We start from the raw sequence: 19,906 nt of genomic DNA, 5'->3' as shown, positions 1-19,906 counted from the left end.
TAGAAACAGTGGATTTTTATTTGGGGTTAAACAGATTACTTTAATGACTTTTGAGTTACTTTTGAACAAGAGTTTGAATGTGAAGTATTCTGAGCCCAGTCACATCCCCTGTTATAAAAGGGTGTACACACACTTATGCAAAAACATGATATGAATATTTTTCTCTTACCATGTTCACTGAATTTTTTCTACTTGGTTTTCAGGTGAATTTTGATTCTATCCCACGAAATGCTAAAAGATCTGACATGATTTATATTAGTTTTATTTATTTTCATGTTTTTTTTTTTTTTTTTTTAATTCTGAACCTTCCTAAATAATGCCAGGTCCTGTGTGGCACTTGGGGCTGTAGACAGATGAAGAGTTGTACGCTGCTCAACACAGCACTGTCGGTCCTGCAGCTTAGGGTTATGAACCTAAAATCAATGAACCTTAATGATGTGATGTGTAAAAGCAGATGAAATCAAAGATACATGATATCAAAACATTAGGAGCAATATTAGCTCATTTCAGCAGAAGCCTTGAACTGCAAATTGGGAAGCTATTGACATGCTGTAATTATTATTTTGAGATAACTCATTATTTTAGGGCATTATAATGTTATTTTGAAAAATCGTACTATTCCAATCTAGGATTTAACACCACACACTGTAAATCTGAGGCACACAAAGGTTTTTTTCTTTTTATAAAGTCAAAGCAAAATAATAACACAAACATCTTTATTATCATCATCATTACAATCATATCTTCTTTTAAAAAAAAAAAGGGGGAAAATAAAAATGTTTTTAAAAAATGCAACCCATTTCAAAGTCAAGGAATGAATGAGGATGGTTTCTGTATGAAGTCATCTTCGAAAAAATGATGACATGGCCTTAGCGGTGGAGAATGTAAAAGTCATTTCTGATTTTTGAAACAAAAGTGTTTTGGTCCATACGCATACTTATATAAAATATAATGCTAATGTCAATAAATAATTGTCCATAATAAAAGTCCATGACTGTGGAAAATGTGTCTATGCTTCATGGCACATTGCTGTGGATGGCAGGAGGAAGCAACGAAAATATAAGTGAGAAAATTAATCAACATGTGTGTGACAAAGGCTGGGCCACGAGGAGTCAAAACTCTGAAATAACACATAGCATTCTTACACGACAAAGTAGTACAGAAAAAAAGGGACATATTTTTTAAGGGGAAAAAGGAAGAAAAAAAGCACTAGACATACATACGTTATGCAGAGGATTATTATAAGAGTATCATAACACACAGCTCTTCTGCAGTCCCACCTGTTTAGTTTTAGACTGTAAGAAGGCTAGGCTAATTTGGCACCTAGAGAAATGTATGTAAACATAAGCAAGTATACGTCTCAAGAGTCCTTCTCTCTTTTTGAACACTAGCTGTGGAAAATAATTTCCAAAATAAATCCATTTGGCCTGTTGTGTGATGTTTTATCTAGTGTGTAAAGTAGGTACAGAAGGGCTGATATGTCTTTAACATCTGTGTATAAATCTAGGATAAAAAAAAAATTATAAACAACTATTACCTTAAACCTTCTGAACTGTTTTATACAGGTTCCCTTACACGGTCACTATTTGACACACGCACACACACACTTCTCAGACACACCTTAGACTGGTCACATCTTATTGGAAAATGAGCAATACTAAATTACTAAATTGCACACATACACACATATATATATATATATATATATATATATATATATATGATTTAGTTATGCACAACTGCTATCTCATTTAAGCAAATAAAGTAATGAGTTTGTATCGTAAATTCTGTTTGTCCAATATTTCAATAAATGTAATTTAATAATTCCATATCGAATGTTCCACTTTGTTATTAAATTAAATTTTTTACATTGTCATCATATATAAATCTTCATATTCTATGCTAAATATATATTTACAGATAATTTCACTAAATGTAATGTCTAATGTATTAAGGTCTAAATTGTAAGGCGATGCTGATTTGTATACATAAACCATACACAGCTCACTGATGATGACAGGTGGACTGTAGATACCTCTTGCATCATTAGAAATTATTATTTCAGTTCACAGAATGCATTTCTCTCATTGATCAGAAAGAAAGGATCAGGCCTATGTTTTTTTTATTATGTTTTTAACACACCCTGGTTATCCCTCTAACAGAGCAAGGGGTTTTGACATACAACCAGAGAATCCATGATCAAATTCATTACATTTATTACTATATCTGTTATATGTATAATATAAGTGTGACTAGCCACATGAATTCAGTGGGTTTAATCCAAATCTGAGTAATTCAGAAAACATGTACATCTTTATATAATGTCTAAAGGTGATGGATAAGTCTCACAAAAACGCTCAATGGCACCAATAAATAGGCAAAATAAATTCTACATAGATAAATATTTAGCCTAATATTTTACTAATTAGGTTATGTACAGACTGGTTTTATTTTACATTTAAAGGGGCTAAAAAAGTATATATATATATATATATATATATATATATACATATATATGTATATAGTAGGAGGCAGATTTATCAATCACAACACACAGCAAGCATGTAGCTGAATCAGTGTCCTTGGTGATTTGTTCATAATTTCTTTTGAGCAGCTTACAAACAAACTAACCAAAAGGTTATTAGCAAAGCTGGGAAGTAAAGCACCCTTTAAAACTGATTATTTAATATTATCTACAATTATTTTTTGGAATGCAAAAGGTAACTGCTAGAAGGTAATGTGCTAGAAGCCGGTTAAAATTCTACATTCTAATGGGTTCGACAAGGTGAGTGGACCATCACTTAATGCATGTATATGTACATTTCTAAATTTTACACGTTATGTTTGTACCCATTCATACTAGTGATGTACCAAAATGGAGGAAAAATCATCAAGCTTTGTAATGACAAAAAGTGATCCATCAAATCATAAAAAAAAATTTCTATCGCTCCAATATGTACCTCTTATTAGCTATGTTTTGTATGTATCTAGTACCTAAATAAAAAAAGAAGCTATATTTTAACTTTGACCAAAAGTATTTATTTAAACTTACACTTTAATAAAGTAATTTGTCTATTTTTACCCCCTCTGGAAGTTACATAATTAGTGAGAGAATAGTAGGCCATACAACACCACAATTTTAAAGGGGTGTTCAAGTCAAGACGGGACTTGTGATAAAATTTCTGGTGAATGAAGGCAAACTTCAAGCATGATATAATAATGATACTTTTAAATGCGGTGAAACATTTAAATGGTGCAAGAAGGCCGAAGGAATTTGGCTAGGAGTTATTGCCACATCCCGTAGGCAGTCTTGACCTTACTCCAAGGCATTTTCACGTGTTCAGGCCATTAAAGGAGTTCCTGGGGGGCCAGCGGTTTAGACGCGAAGCAGGCAGTCCGATTATTGCTTCGGCTTACTGAAAAAAACTTTCTACCTTCATGGTAACCAAGGACTTTTAAACGCTGAGATAAGTGTATTAGTGTAGCAGGGGATTATATAAATAAGAGAAATAAAGGTGGTTTTTACTATTTGAGTTATTTAAAAGTCCCAGTTAGTTTTAAACGCCCCTCATAAATTATTGACTACTTTATTGCTCTTCTATACATTTATTAACAGCTCCACTTAATCTGAAAACAATATTACATTAGGTTGAAGTGTCTTCCCGAAGGTTTTGCTCCTCACTTATAAACTCAGTGGATACCCCAGGCTTCCCATTGCTTCTCCAAAAAAAAAAAAAAACATCACCTGAGCTAATATGCTAATTAGGTACTGGAAAGATCCTTACAGCAGCGACAAGTATTCGTAAGTGAGCGCATTGCCGAAAATAATATTGAAACATGACCCGAAATGTCCTCCAGATTAGAGATTTCTGGGGAAAGGCATGTTTTAGTCAGGTAGAAATGGCTATACAGCTATAGAAAGAAAACAGTATTTAGATCAGTGCCATGATTAAAGAGTACACTTAATTCATAACACTGCCTATTGTTTGCCCAATTTTTTTAAGACAAACACACATACAAAGAACAGTGGTTGTCTTTCAAATTCACATTTTGAAATGTACAGACACACAGGGCATGGGAGGTACAGTACACAGGCTCACAGTGGTAGCACCAGCATTGGTTTCAGGTCTTCTACACAACTCCAGTCTTAATAGAAATTACAATATGGAGTTTGTACCATGCGTCACTTGGGCGAATGCAAAAGGCTATAACCAAGAACAAAAAGATTCCTAAAAAACATGCTGGTCATAAAGTTACTTTTTCTTTAAGTGTTGGCATGATGCCAATTGAAATAAGTTCTCCTTTTCTGGAAAACCTAGACCTGCTGATGCATATGGTACCATTTAACTACGCTTACTTCAAATGTAACGGATGTGCTGGAATTAAACTCTAAGAAACACTAGTGTGTGAATTTTGGTGTGCTTATGTGCATCTATATGTGCAAGAGACAGAGAGGGAAAGAGAGAGAGAGAGAGAGAGAGAGAGAGAGAGAGTGCGGCTAATGATGTATCCCATATAGACCTGCAAGCTCTTCTAAATTTGATAAAACAACACTGTCACCGCTGTACTTGCCTAAAAACTACATAGAGACAAATTGGTAAATCTTTACATTGAATATTTTACTGGTTGAAGCGTCTATTCCCAGACTCCGGATTCTCTTTGTCCATCACTAGGTCAAAGCATTACTGAAAGTGAACAACCAAGTTTTGTAGCAGTATTTACAACTAATTTGCCAGATTTGATAATTCCTGGGTTTTTAAAGTCAGGAATTAAAGTCACCAAACAGCAAATAAAATCAACATAATATACAGTGATTACCTTTTCTACACTCTTACAGTAGTATACGGTAACTAATTATGTATTTGTGTTTTATGTCTATGAAAGTATTCAGTCACTGAGTTTGTTAGTAGTGGCATGCCAAGGCTACTGGAAATGTTTTACAGAATTGAAACCAGGTTTTTGTTTATCAAGTGAAACTAAGGCTCCTTAAGTAAGTAGAAAAATGTCTTGCTAACATTTTACTTGGTATTGGTATTCCTAGTGCTACATGCCACCTGCATAAGACGTTCATCCCAACTTATAGGCTTTAACCCCATATTAAATATAGATTTTTTTTTCCCAACAAGCATCAACTTCGATAAAGAACACCTGAGTTAAGTAACAGAATTTTCGTACCATATGGCTGCGGTGTGACACTTAATTACAGTAGAATGTCACAAGAAATGACATAGCTCATTTTATATCTGATATATCCCATTTGTGTTATGTAAACCTGCAAGAGCCTTTATGTATAGCAGCTGATTAGTGCTGGAACAATGCTGGAATTATTTTCATGTCAGCTGTCATGAAGGCCTTATGTAGTTGCCCTATAAGCAAGTACGTTTCCAAATGTGTTCACAACTCCAGTAGCCTTGATGTAGTATATACACCAATTATAACCCAACTGCTCTTTACAGTAAACGAGTTACTGGGGGAGTACAAGGTGTTATACTGTATGCATCATCTCAGCTCGACTCATCCACCCAGCATCGCACTAATAGGATGCAGCTTGTACTGTAGTTCCCAGAATTAACATTGATTATCTAAAGATACAGTATTATTACTATCAGCACAATACGCAATAAGGGTTAAAGCTGTGTTGGTGTCCCTAGAGCCCCATTCACATGTATACAGATATTTTTGAAAACATGGTTTCTACCCCTTTTAAAGGATACAAACAGTATTTTAAAAAATGCAATACAGTATTTAAAAAAATACAATATAGGGCCAAAAGTGTATAAACAGCTGATTATTAATTAACATACCCCGCCAAAATAGGCTAGCTTTTTTAAAGGCTCTCCACTAGGTTTTGTAGTGTGGCTATAAGACTTTTGCCCATTTATCCACAAGAACACAAGAGGTCAGGCACGGATCAACAGTAAAAATGCTTGCTGTGCAGCATTCTCAGTGTGCCTTAAATTTTGACCCTCATATGGGTGTTTTGATCAGCTGTCCATATACATTTTTGACCATAACTGTACAAAGAAAAAAAAAAACTGGCCATATGAACAGGCCAACCGGCTGTTGTAAGCATGTGCAGTGAGTGGTAGAGAATGCAAAATGTGGAGAAAGACCACCATGGCCAAAAGTTGGTTCATTCAGTCCATTGGTTCATTTTAATGCTGGTTAGGGTCACTGTTTGCCAAAAGTTCTAAAATGAAAAATAAGATGTCAGATGCCTTTGCCCACATTAAGAAATATAATTTGTTCGTATCCACAAAAAAAAAAAAAAAAAAATTGAAAACTTTAAAAAATTCATGTAGAATTATTTTCAAAAATATCCATAACCATGTGGAAAGGCCCTAACTGTGCGTGTTTGCTTACAGATCAGATATCACAAATCCCATCCCAAGACCGAAGCCCTGGTCAGACTTTTGGCAGTGAAATAGTCCTAAAATCAGATGAATTTAATACATGTATTTGTGCAGTTTTATCATTACCTTTAATACAATAAATGTACATCCTGCACAGTGCACAAGTCCCAGATGCTCAGGTAGAGGCCCATTCATCATGCTAAGTGATTATTCACAAAGTGTAGAAATGTCAACAAGGACGTACAATGTCATAGATGTGAAGCACCACTTTATAGAAAATAAAATGCTTGATAAAGTTCCTTTCTACGTCGTGATTTAGGTCCAATAATTGAAGGGAATTGTAATTTTTCTGGTTTTATTCGAATAAAAGTGATCATTATTAGGTAATGCCTTATGCTGTAGTTTGCCTCCTCTTGTGATCAATACATGAGAATGTGAAGAGGAACACAACAAGTGAGGACAAAGTGCAACTGCACAAGGTTGAACTACTAAGCACAGTATCCAGAAATGGTTTAGCTTGATATATGATTTAAAAAATGCATATGATTGGATGGTTTCAGAGGTGCGTTGCATCTATAACGATCCTTATCAATTCATCTGAATTAAGGAGTTTACCTGCCAAAATATTACAATACTGAAGAATAACTAAAGAAAGCCTGGAATTTATCCAGAAGAGAAACCCAAAAAGCAGCATCTCTGATTTTTTCGCAATTTTTGCTAAGAAAAGTGTCATGTGACCCATCAAGCATGTCATCCTGTAAATAAGGATGTGCCAGAGAGGTTGAGGTTTGCTTACCTACACATGCACACACAAACACACATACACAAACATACGCATGTGCAAACACAGACAGTGGACAATGAAGCACTCGTGACCTTGCTCGGTTTGTGTCATCCTTACTGGATTTAAAATTTGACTGTACAACAACAAAAGTTGACAAAATAGTAAAATAAATAACATTAAAAATACTAAATTTAAAATGCATTTTGCGTGACCAGTCTAATTAAGACTTGAGCATTTTCTCACAACTCACTTTTTTCTTTGTATCTACATCTATTTTCCACATATTGTTGTTTTTTAACTTGTTAACATTCTAAACATTCTTTGTTTTTTTTTCTTTTCTTTTTTGCAACTGGGAAACTTTCAGCCCCTGCGGTAACAACCGAAACCCTCGACCACCACCCAACCCGGTTTCTCAGAGAGCTGATCTCAGAGAAGGGAAACAGTGGACAGGTCAAAGGTCAAAGATAACAGGCAAACCAGTCGTAAGCGGAGCAGAGAAAGTCGACTCCAGTGTGTCTTATTGCAGAGGCTCTCTTGTCAACTCATGACATCAGTTAAAAAGATAAAACAAGTTCTAAACTGTGGTTGAACACATACCTATGGAAAAAGTGAACAAAGGTTTAGGAGACTCGCACGGATCAGTAGTTGTTTCCTTCGTCACCAGCAGTGGAATGACTATGACTACTTCTTCAATCCTGTATCTTCCAGTTTCAGACTGTGCAGGTTCAGAATATTCCAGATTGATGGTGTGTCCTCCAAGACAACAGACGAGAGGTGAAGTCAAAGCAAAACACAGGGAAAAGAGACATAATCCAACCATGACAAGAAGCCAACATGTACTTTCTCCTTTAGTGGTTGTGTTGGAAGGATGAACGTAGAAAGAAAGGGAAGTGGGGCGAGATGGGTTTAGGACTCAGACGAGGACCGTGAGCCTCCCTGCACCAGTGATCTATAGATGGGCGAATTGAGGAAGCGTGGGTAGGAGTCTCTGTGCATAAGCGTGTAGATCTGCAGCTGTGCGTCCTCAAACGTATGCGGAGTTGGTTCCTGCATCTTCCTGTTGATTACCTCACGTACCCGTGAGTCCAAACTCACCTGTCAGAGAGTAAGAAAGAAGAAACCAAAAAAGTGAGAAGCTTTAAACAACCAGTATATATACTGTATATATATATATAAAACAATAGCAAATAAATTTTCTAAAATTTTTCTAAAATTTATTTGCAAAGATCTTACTTTATAATAAACATCTGGAAGAAAATCTAGTACATTTACCCAAATCCAGGCAAATTGCTGACAGTGGGACTATACCTTACAGAAGCATTTCTACTGAAAGATATGCTTGATGTGTTTATCTAATATGTCACTAGTAATAAGAATAATAGCACGATCAGAAGAAAAATGCATCACGTAAACATCAGAACACTCTGACCAGATCTGGCCTGATTGGAATTAATTTTCAGTCATAATGAGAAGGGTGGTATAAACCTTTTATAGTCTATTCACTAAGTTAATATTAGCCATGTAAACACTTGATAATTTCCTTCTTGTTAGAACACCGTGAGAACAACTCTCTCTCTCTCATTCTCTCTGTCTCGCCAACATTCTTTTCGGACTTTCATCCTTGGCTGAGAAAGGAGAAATGATTGGCTTGCCATTTCACATGTAACCAATCATAGATGAAACTGAATATTTGTAACCAATCATAATCCATAAGGCGGGATTTATTGGAAAAGACTGGACACTTAACCTAACCTTGAAGCTCTTATTCTTCTGTTATATTTGTGGCAGATTAACTGTTTCAGAGATCAGAACCACTTTAAAAAAATATATATTCTGATTCAATGCTTTGTGCATGTAAACAGTTAGGTTGCAATCGCTAATTGAAATGGTTTTAATCGGAATTCCAGAAATATTGCACATGTAAATGTAGCTATTGGCCAGACTGGGAGGGGGAAAGGGGGGTTATAGAGCGGATAATATATGTATGTCAGGAATTTCTTTGCATTCATTCCAATGCTGAGATACTAAAAAAAAGTCACCCTTTTCCAATGGCCAAATTTCTTTGCTTGTTCCAGGCCTTTTGTGTGGTCTTTGAGATGTCGTTAAGGTGGAAATTTTGCTGAAACTTGGCAACCTTGAGTTACATTTTTTTTAAAGCATTGTTAGGCTCCCTTATTCATAGCAACTAACATGTCTCCAGAGCAACTTTCATCTCCGTTATACAACTGAGTCCAGCCCAAAGGGGGTAGCAGTGGCAGTGGCAGTGCTGGTATTTTAACCCGACTTTTTTTTAGGGCCAAACTGATGGCCAGACGACGGGACGAGAACATCTCGATTCTGGTACACAATGGTTAGTAATGCTAAAAGTAACCCAAGGAAGTAGAACTGTATTTCGGTGACGGTGATTATGGACACCCACGACATGATGGAGGTGGGTAGCAAAGTATACCTGGATAGTTGCAGAGTGGTCATAGTGTGTAGTCAGAACTGGACCATAGAGTTATAGAAGAAGTGGACTGGTCCTAATAATCACATTTTCTCTTACATCTTGTGGATGGTCAGGTGTGTATGTGTCACCATCAGGATGTATTACTGAAAGAAGTCCCCAGAGGTAGTGTAATGCTCTAGGCAATGTTTTGCTGGGAATGATAGAGCCCTGACATTCCTGTAGATGTTATTTTAACATGTACCACCTAGCTAAACCAACTATACCACTTTATGGCAGAGGTTTTTACCTAATTATCCAATGAGTGTGACAATGGGCTTAGTGGTTAGCACTGTCGCCTTGCACCTCCGGTTCTGGGTTTGATTCCCACCTTGGGTCTGTGTGCATTTTGGTTTGCATGTTCTCCCTGTGTTTGGTGGGTTTCCTCCAGTTACCCTGGTTTCCCCTAACATTCCAAAGACATGCAGATACGGCTGACTGGTGTTCCCAAAGGGAGTGAGAATGAGTGAAAGTGTGATAATAGAAACATAAAAAGTGTATACCTTTGTGATAAGTTACTTTATCTTATGCTGTCATTACAATATCTGAGATTTTTACTGTATGTCACCAGTTTTGTTATTATGAAACAGTCTTAATCTAATGTTCATAGTGCACAGACAAATACAATGTTTCTAGAACCATTCATTGAACCATTACAAAAACACTGTGTGTGTGTTTATTTTTTATACTTTTTATGTGTACCAACCCTTGACATGATTTATCCAGCTCCATAATTAATCAAGCTAGTCAATGCTACTGTATGCCTACACTTGTGTTGACATGTTGCTTTGTTTTTAGATTCTGGTGGGAGCTAAATATCCCCACAACGTGAAAGAGCCTGATATTCTTCTCCCCACCGAAAATATATAAGTGTTCACTTTGCGTGTTTGTGTATGTACTTGAGTGTGCATATACTGCCTGCACTCAGTGTGTGTGCATGTTAAAGAGAAATAGCACAAGGAAAATGTTCAGTTCACTAGCAGGAACAGACCACTGCTGTCCCGTTCAAAAAGAGAGAAAGAGAGAGAGGGGGAGAGAGAGGGAATTTCGCCATAAGAATCATGGAAAATTAATTCTGATCTGTATTTCCACACTGAGGTCAAATATCAGATCTGTATCAGATTTCAGTAACAAACATAAAAGTGGCTGCATGCAAAATTAAAACTAAAAAATAAATAAAAAATCAGTGAGTCAGCTTTCACACTGGTATAAATAATAAAGTCTGTGTGACTGAAGATGTTTGACATATGTTTAACATGTGTTTCCTGAACGAGATTGCCTGGGCGTCCACACACTTGGTGAAAAAAAAAGGTGTTCAGGTTAACATACATTTACATTAGTCAACATGTTTTTGCTAAGAGTTTAGGATCATAGCTTCGATATCAAACAGGGTTTCCTGGGAATGGGAAATAAAAACAAAACCTGTTCTGGCAAGGTACATCTAAACTTGTATCTACATGCGCACATACTAACACATACACACATAGACACACATACACACACGCTACGTTTTATTTACCAAATGAAGCTTATAATAATTATCTAATCTTTAAAGCCAAAGTTGCTCAGTCAAATCATTGCTGTTTAAAGTTCTCTGAGAAGACAAGAGGTGGTGTGGACAGCATAGAACAGGGGTTTCCAAAACTTAATATTCAAAAGTCTCTATTTAAGATCAAAGGTTCGGAACAACTGGCCATGAGCAAATTACTTTTATTAAACTTGCTTATAACTTACAGGGCAACGTTCACTCATTTTAAGACAGTCTGAGAAAAAATACCTTCAAAGCTAGTGGAAAAAAATGCTCAGATGCTTAAACCAAAGCAACAAATATTCAAAATTCCACGTTAGTGCAAAATTATGGCACTGTTTGCTTGCAAATTGCTGCTTGTAAACCTAAACAGCTCCAACTATCAACATTTTCCGGCATTCTGTGAAACTTTCTGTGATGTGGACGTACAAGGAAAACACATGAGTATGGTGACGGCGTCTATTTTTGAACGTGCTTCTGTATTTAAAATGACAAAATGAGCATGGAGAAGATGTAAAATGTTAATAGACAGTCAAAATACACAGCAGTCTTGTTTACGAAATGACTATGCATTTAGTCAGCTGCCTAAACCTTGGCACAAAAAACTGTGGTCACTAGACGGAGACACTAACCTTTAATTAAAAATTAAACATCGCACAGGGGACGTGATATACACTGACGCAGTAGTCTTGCTTTTCCCTTAACTTTTTCATGAATACGTGAAAACTATTATGTTAAACTAAAAACAGGAAAACTATTACGTTTAGCCTTAATCTCGGGCCGAGATCGCCATAACGATCTCTAAATAGACCACAAAACTAACAGTTATTTCAAAGTTGGTAAATTCTTTTTTTACATTGTATTATTGAATTGCTAATTTGAGATGTGGGTGGAGTCTGGACTTTGAGAAGCAATGGCATAGAAGGAGTGGACACACACACACAGACTCCTGCTGAGCCACTCCACTACGGCTGACCCAAAACAGCTCTCAGTACTTACAATACACTTTTAATATTTAAACATATCTTTATTTCCTGCTCTCAAAAAAAGAAAATGATAAAGAGAGAGAGAGAGAGAGAGAGAGAGAGAGTGAGAGTGAGCAGAAAGTTAATTAAAGACCGCAGAGAGATAAGCATGCTGAGCTATAGATAGAGTAAGCTGTTAGACGGACAGATGGCAGAAGAGGGTTAGGTAACATCTGAAAGAGCGCCATGTTCCTCTCATTATGAAGTGTGTTTAAGTGGGTGTGCATTTGTTATTAGTGCTATGCATTAAACACAACCTGGTTTCATTTCTGTAAGAAGAAGACAAATTAAGCTTTTCCCCCTCTAACCTTTGTGTAAATATTCACACAGTAAATGACAACTATTTCTTACTGTTTGGGTTCAAACTACAGATTTTTGTTCCCTGCTAAAAAAAAAACACTCACAAATGCACAAAAACAGCATGCAGGACATTAGGGCTCCTTAAAAACATATCATACTACAACAAACACCATTCTTAGATTAATGAGGTGGACCTGCTAGGAAATTCTTAAAATGTGATTCTCCCTACAAACATCCATCTATTTATCTTCAGTCGGCACTTAACCCTGGTTAGGATCGCGGTGAATCCGGAGTTCAGAATGGCACGGCAGTACACGGCAAAAATTCCCTGCACACAAACATTCAGCTATGGCCATGTTTCTAGTGATAACTGCTGCACATCCGCACCAACCAACTACAGGTTTCTCCAGTAACATTAGTAGCGTGACTTTATCAAGATAAATCAAGCACCCTGGCACACACATACATCACATGCATTGTGATCAGAATATTATAAGATCTATATTATTATTGTTATTATTATTATTATTATTATTATTATTATATCTATTATATTATGATTTTACTATATCATTGTTATTATTATTATTATTTTTGTTATTATAGTAATAATAATAATAATAATAATACAAGCTGGTTTTCCAGACCAAGTCCCCAGACACAGGATATTATATCAAATCCGAACAAAACCTCATAGAATGTTCTATAGCTGCAAACACGGCTTGTCATTATTCTTGGTATGGTGCTGTCCAACATTCAGCTGACAGAGACGACATAATCCGTCTTATTCCAGGTCTGTAGAAAGGTGCCTTAGTTTCTACACTGCACCACTCACTGTATTGCATATTCTACAACAGTTACTTCCGACTGAGCAATCCCATTGAACGAGAGGCATTCCACGAGTGATGATGATATATGTAGGGTTGAGTACTGAAAACCGGTGCCAATATGGCACCTGTACCTATACTTGGGGGTTTGTCATGCAATAAAAAAATGCTTACACTAAATGAATATTTTTTATGATAAAAAATGACACGAAATGAATTTAAATTATAAAATAAACAATATAAAAATAGCTTATTTTATAATTAAATTCATTTGGTGTCATTTGTAAATCATAAACCTGAATGTCACGTGACTCCTATAGACGCTATGCAGTGCAATAGATTCAAAAGAACGAACGACTTGGACTAGGAGATATGAGAGATGAGCTGCTCATTTTGTTTATCATAATATGTCCTTAGCTGCACTGTAATGTTTTCATTAATGGAAATATAGCCAAAATGTGTGTATGTAGATGTATTGGGGGTTTGTTTATTGAAAATTTAACATTTTATCTTATTTCTGATCAAAAGAACAAAATGAACTACATTATAAAAAAGATTCGTTCATTTTGATAAATGAGACTCAAAGAAGTCACAAAAAAAGAATTAAACTTCCCATCCCCAAAATACTTATTTTATAATTAAATTCATTTGGTGTAATTTGCAATTTGTAAATCATAAACCTACGAATTTATGTTCTAATATAATATTTGTCAGAGGACATTTTAGCGCATAACACTGGTATGTTCTAGAACCGGATCAGAGCAAATTTCAAAGCCTCAATTCGGTGCAACCCGCACATAAAAAAAAAATTCCCGACTGAGAAAATGCATTTGAAAGCGAGTCAGAAAGCTCTAATAATACAAATTCGAACTTGCAACATCATCTGGCAATGTGTGTGTCTCCAGCCCCAGTTAGACCAGCTCCAAAGTCAGGAGACGTGTTGTATTTTTGGCACTTAGGGCAAAATGATTAGGGGTATAATCATATTTCTACAAAAGAATTGCTGATATTTGAAGCTGTTTTCTGGCATACCATGAATACCAACCACTTTACAGTTATTGGTGTTAAAGTACCGTAGTTGGGTCAGGTTGGGTCACACATTAGTTTAGTGTTTTGTTTGTACTTATATTTATCTATACAGTTAAACCTTAGACTACTAGCATAATTCGTTCCGAAGTGGGCTCATATTCCAAAACACTCATAAACCAAATTGAATTTTTCCATAAATAAAAATGAAAACTCTAATTATTCTTTCAACAACCCAAAAAAAATTTATACATACAAATAATTAACATAAAATATAAAGTAAAAATAAAACAAATTAACCTGCACTTTACCTTTAAAAAAAAAGTAAAAACAAATCTAGACAGATAAGTGTTTCCGTTTCTGTGCGCAGGTGCTGTGTATGGGTGCGTGTGTGTGAATCTAAAGTAAGCTCCCCTCTCCCTCTTCTCGTCTTACACAGTTACCCTTCCCCCACTCTTTTTACATACACATGCGCACACATCAAGAACACCATTTTATCGGAAAAATAAACAAGAAATCTCTTTAATGACAGTCAATTAAGCGACACTAACGAAATTACTGCTGTAAAGTAAAAAAAATAAATAAATAAATTACCTGCACTTTATCTTTAAAAAGAATCGTGACAGAGCAGTGTTTCTGTGTAGACCAGAGAGAAAGAGCGGGTGTGTGTCTGTGAAGGCGAAAGTAGGAGGGTTCTGTCTGTCTGTCTTTCTGTGTGTGTGTGTGTGTGTGTGTGTGTGTGTGTGTGTGTGTTTGTGTGGCACAGTGTCTAATGACACGCGCACAGACATAAAGAGCAGGCTGGGAGAAAATGGATCTTTAACCTCTCTAATGAGACTTGCGTTTGCTTTACACACGTGCTGTTCACACACGCATACAGACACAAAATATAATATGTTTTAAGCGCACACACATGGTCACAGTGTTATATTAATTAGTACACGCGTGCATGGATGTTGATTATACCAGTAAGAGCCACACGCTAAGACTTTTACCCGCAATTCCGCAGCGCAAGAGAGAGAAAAATTGTTGGCTCAGTTGTGATCACGTGACACTCTGTGTCAAAACAAGAAGCGCATGCGTACTACATGATACTCGGTACTTGTCACCAAGACTTGTTTGTTTTCCAAATAAAAACTTATCAAAAATCTTTGCTCGTCTTACAGAACACTCGCAAACCGCGTTACTCGCAATCCAAGGTTTCACTGTAAATATATTATATGTATTAATATGTAATATAAATGTATTAATATTTTTTTTGTTTATAAAAGGATGTTCTTTAATGATATCCAGCATTTTTAGTGGGACCTAAGGCACCAAAACGATTGAATTGGCACTAGTGTCATATCCAACCCTAGATATACGGCAATAGCACTGTTTGAAAGAACAAACAACTAGGAGATATGAAAGATAAATTGCTCATTCTATTGATCATAATATGTCCTTAGCTGCACTGTAATATTTTCATTACTGGAACTATAGCCAAAATGTGTGTATGTAGATGTATTGGGGGTCTGATTATTAAAAATGTAACATTTTATTTTATTTCTGATAAAAAGAACTAAATAAAGTAAATGACTCAAAAAAAGATCAGTTAATTTTGATGAGCGAGATTCAAAGAATCACAAAAATGATTTGTCATTAAAACTTCCCATCACTAGCACACACTCACAAACTCACTCACATATTACAGGGAATTTTTTATTTTCATGAATTCCGTTAATCTTCTATACTGCTTATCCTCTATACGGCGAGGCGAGGGGCCTGGAGCCTTTCCCAGGAGACTTGGGACATAAGGCGGGGTACACCCTGGACAGGGTGCCAATCCATCACAGTGCGGGTACACACACACACACATGCACACACACTCACAAAACAAGCAATTTGGGAACACTAATAAGCCTAATCTGCATGTCTTTGGGCTGTTGGAGCGCACCACGCATAGGGGGAACATGCTTAATTAATCCCTTTACCCAGGTGGTGTCAGGCCACAGTGCCAACCACCACACCACCTTATTATTATTATTATTATTTGTAATTATTATTATTATTATTACCTCTTTAGGTGAAAGAATAGAGATGTAGTCTTCGTAGATCATTCGTGCCTTCTCCTCAATCATATTCTTGCTGATCTCATTCTTCAGATCCTCGACAGCCAGCCAAAAGAGCATGTTCTCCTCACTGTACTCGGTGCGCAGAAACTCCCGAAACACATTCCGGCCTGCTGGGTTCTTCATCAGCTTATCGAAGGACTGAGACCACTGTTTTATCTCCTCCACCGTTGGTTTGGTGCTGTGGAAAAAAATAAAATAAAATAATTAATCTGGCCAGAAAATGTGTTCTTAGGTGTTTTTTTTGTACATGCACAGCACAAATCTACAGAGCAGACACTATTTAAGATTTCTCACTATTACCGGTTTGCCAAAAATTTGTTCCTTTGTTCCTGTTTTAGAACAAGCATGGGCATGCAGTGGTATGCAAATCTCAAATGTCTATAATACTAATGATAAAATCATTTAGAAGATGCTGCTTGCAACCTGCTCTATAGTCCAGTGCTCATAGAACTTCCCTCATTACTTAAAATCTAACAATTACAGTCGAATTAATCAATCGAATCCTCTGCTGGGTCTTAGTGTGCGTCTCTTACTGGTATAATCAAAAACTGTGTACGCGTGTACTGTTTACTATAACACTGTGTGTGTGTGTGTGTGTGTGTGTGTGTGTGTGTGTGTGTAAAACATCTTTTTTGTGTCTGTACGCCTGAGTGTATAGCGCACGTGATGAATAAAGCAAAAGCAAGTCTCAGTAGAGAGGTTAAAAATCCATTTTCTCTCTCTGCTCAAGTCTCAGCCTGCTCTATGTGTCTGTGCGCGTGTCATTAGACACTGTGCCACACACACACAGACCCCTCCTACTTTCACCTTCACAGACACACACCCACTCTTTCTCTCTGCTCTACACAGAAACACTGCTCTGTCTTTGATTCTTTTCAAAGGAAAAGTGCATGGTAATTTGTTTTTATTTTTACTTTACAGCAGTGATTCCGTTAGTGTGTCACCTAATCGAGTGTCATTAGAAAGATTTCTTGTTTATTTTTCCGATAAAACAGTGTTTCCGTTGTGTATGTGTGTGTTAAAAGAGTGGGAGAAGTTTTGCTTTACATACACACACACACACACACACACACACATGCATACATGCACACATACACAGCGCACAAACGGAAACACTTATTACAAACGAAAATACTTGTCGGGATTTATTTTTCCTTTTTTTAAAAAATAAAGTGCAGGTTAATGTGTTTTATTTTTTTCATTATACTTTGTGTTAATTATTTTTATGTATTTATTAATTTTTGGAACGAGTAATTTGAGTTTCCATTATTTCTTATGGAAAAATTCAATTTGGTTTACGAGTGTTTTGGAATACGAGCCTGTAGGTAGATCAATAAACCTATCAGGAATGTTTAAAACGTGTTTTAGAAACTAAAATGCTGTGTTTGCATTTTTAAATAATCTGTTTTTTGTTTTTGAAAGGAAATGAGTTTAAAATATATTTTTAGGAGTTAAGAGTAGTAGAGTATTAGAAGATGGAGACAGCTGAGTTCTCTGAAATGAAGCAACAATCGACAAAGGAAATCGACAGGTAGTTAATAGGTTTGCACGTTATGACATTGGTTCTAGCTTGAGCTCTTCGGTCTATGAAATTATAAAAGAAGCAGTCTCCCAACTGGTGGTTTTATAATTATACTGTATTTGCAATAAATATGTTATTTATTATTGTAAAACAGAAAGACCAGATACTAGTTCAAAAAAGATAACCATGCTGGAAATAAGAAATAACTGTCACACCTAAAACACATCCTTTGGAGTAAAAAGACATAGGGGTCCTGCTGATGTGCCTAACACATCAGTGCCTGGAAGTGCTGGGATTTAAACTCTTCTAATCAGTAATCCTAAGAAAATGTCATTTATAGCAATTCTTAATGAAGATGAAGCATTTGTATTTTAACAAAATCTGAAAGCTGGTTGTACGCATTTACTATTATGCTTTAACTAGAAAATGTCTGAATATGCCCACACCAAGAGTAACTGAGAATGTGTGTGTGCGTGTGTGTATATGCCCTCACCAAGCTTCACAGTTTGGTATGGTCTCCAGCTTAGTCTCCTGGGCTTTCAATCTCCGGCGACTCTCATCTTCTCTCCTAATAGTGAGACTGGAGGGTGGTAAAACGGCATTGAGAAATAACAGTTGTGCCCGAACCATCTTGGCCTGGCCACACACGCACAGACACACAGACACACGCAGACACACACGCACGTACAGATACACGTGACATGAAGGGACAAACATTCCTAACACATATACTCTCCAGCTCACTCTTATTATTGTACACATACACATGCTATTTATCACACAGAGATGTTAAAGCATGTGTAGCGTTGCAATCTTGGGTCATGGAAAAGACCTACTTATAATCGAATAATTTAATATGAGAACGGAAAAATATATACTGAAAACTTTTTTCCACCCCAATGGCTACATGATAGCGGCAATGACTAAATTCTGCCCAAGGGGTTTGTTTTCTTTTCTATCAAGTGAAACTGCATGCAAATATACAAGCCCTTATTTAATCATCATATTCCAAAACAGGCTTTCAAGATTAGAAATTAAGTTTTGATTCAAGATCTAATTTTATACGTTTCTATTTTGAATAGTCAGGGCTGAGTGCTATATGGTAATTGCGGTCTTCAAATCTGTTTCCTTAACTGACTTTTTCTGTTGGTGACCTCATGGGCTGCTGATAGAGCGGCTCTGAGCTAGTCAGGCTGACCGCAAAACCTCAGGGTTTGTTTCAGCATGTGGCCATGTGCTGCTAACACTGCGCTGTGGGCCACGGCTTACACCTAACACAGACATGTGTAGCTTGGCGGCGGTGCTAGATCTTCTAGTTGCAGCTTTATGCAATCGTTTATGAAGAGCCTGTCAGAAATAGATCTGAAGCAGCTCTGTTATTAGGCAGTAAAAGCATTCCCAAGTATCTCGCAATTTGTGTGTGCGTGTGCATAAAAGAGAGAGAGAGAGAGAGAGAGAGAGAGAGAGATGTTTGAATATGCAGCCAGATCTCACAGAGCTCAAGTTAGAACAAGAGCATTTTTAATCACAGTTGTTCCTTAGGTTCCCAGTACACAGTGCTAACACACACACATACACACACATACACATACATCTAGAAAAACATGTAATATTACAAAAAGACGAAGATATGATAGAGTTCTTCATGTGACACAGGGAAGGTAAAACAAATAAAGGAAATTAAATCAAACTAAATATTAAACAAATCTCAACAACAAAATCAATGATATTTAACAGAAATCGAGGTGGAAGATGCAGATATAAGATAATAAACGAGGTATGCTTCCATCCAACTGTTGTGTAAACGTTGATCTAGCTGTTAAAACCTGCTCTCCAAAGATGATTATAAGAATACAACATACGTACAGCTGATCAACAGCACATGCCTACTGACAATGCACCCACAATCATGCAGCAGAAATGTTTAAAGCAAAAAAATGGT

At 36.4% G+C, this 19,906-nt stretch overlaps 1 protein-coding gene across 7 annotated transcripts in view; it reads right to left on the bottom strand.

Moving 5' to 3' along the window:
- Positions 1-19,906, bottom strand: part of rgs19 (regulator of G protein signaling 19) — a 48,763-nt gene continuing 28,857 nt past the window's right edge. For 6 of the 7 annotated variants that reach the window (XM_053482221.1, XM_053482226.1, XM_053482222.1 and 3 more), the window contains 3 exons: positions 18,458-18,532; positions 16,386-16,620; positions 1-8,232 (listed from right to left, as the gene is read on the bottom strand). In XM_053482221.1, the coding sequence (XP_053338196.1) occupies positions 8,044-8,232; positions 16,386-16,620; positions 18,458-18,532 (499 nt within the window). In that variant the 3' untranslated portion in view covers positions 1-8,043. Of the gene's footprint in view, positions 8,233-16,385; positions 16,621-18,457; positions 18,601-19,906 lie in introns of all 7 variants that reach the window. The other variant, XM_053482228.1, reaches the window with a different exon arrangement.

Source organism: Clarias gariepinus, chromosome 22, assembly GCF_024256425.1.
Source record: "Clarias gariepinus isolate MV-2021 ecotype Netherlands chromosome 22, CGAR_prim_01v2, whole genome shotgun sequence".
In the NCBI taxonomy this organism is placed as follows: domain Eukaryota; kingdom Metazoa; phylum Chordata; class Actinopteri; order Siluriformes; family Clariidae; genus Clarias; species Clarias gariepinus.
This window is presented reverse-complemented; position numbering and strand designations above follow the sequence as displayed.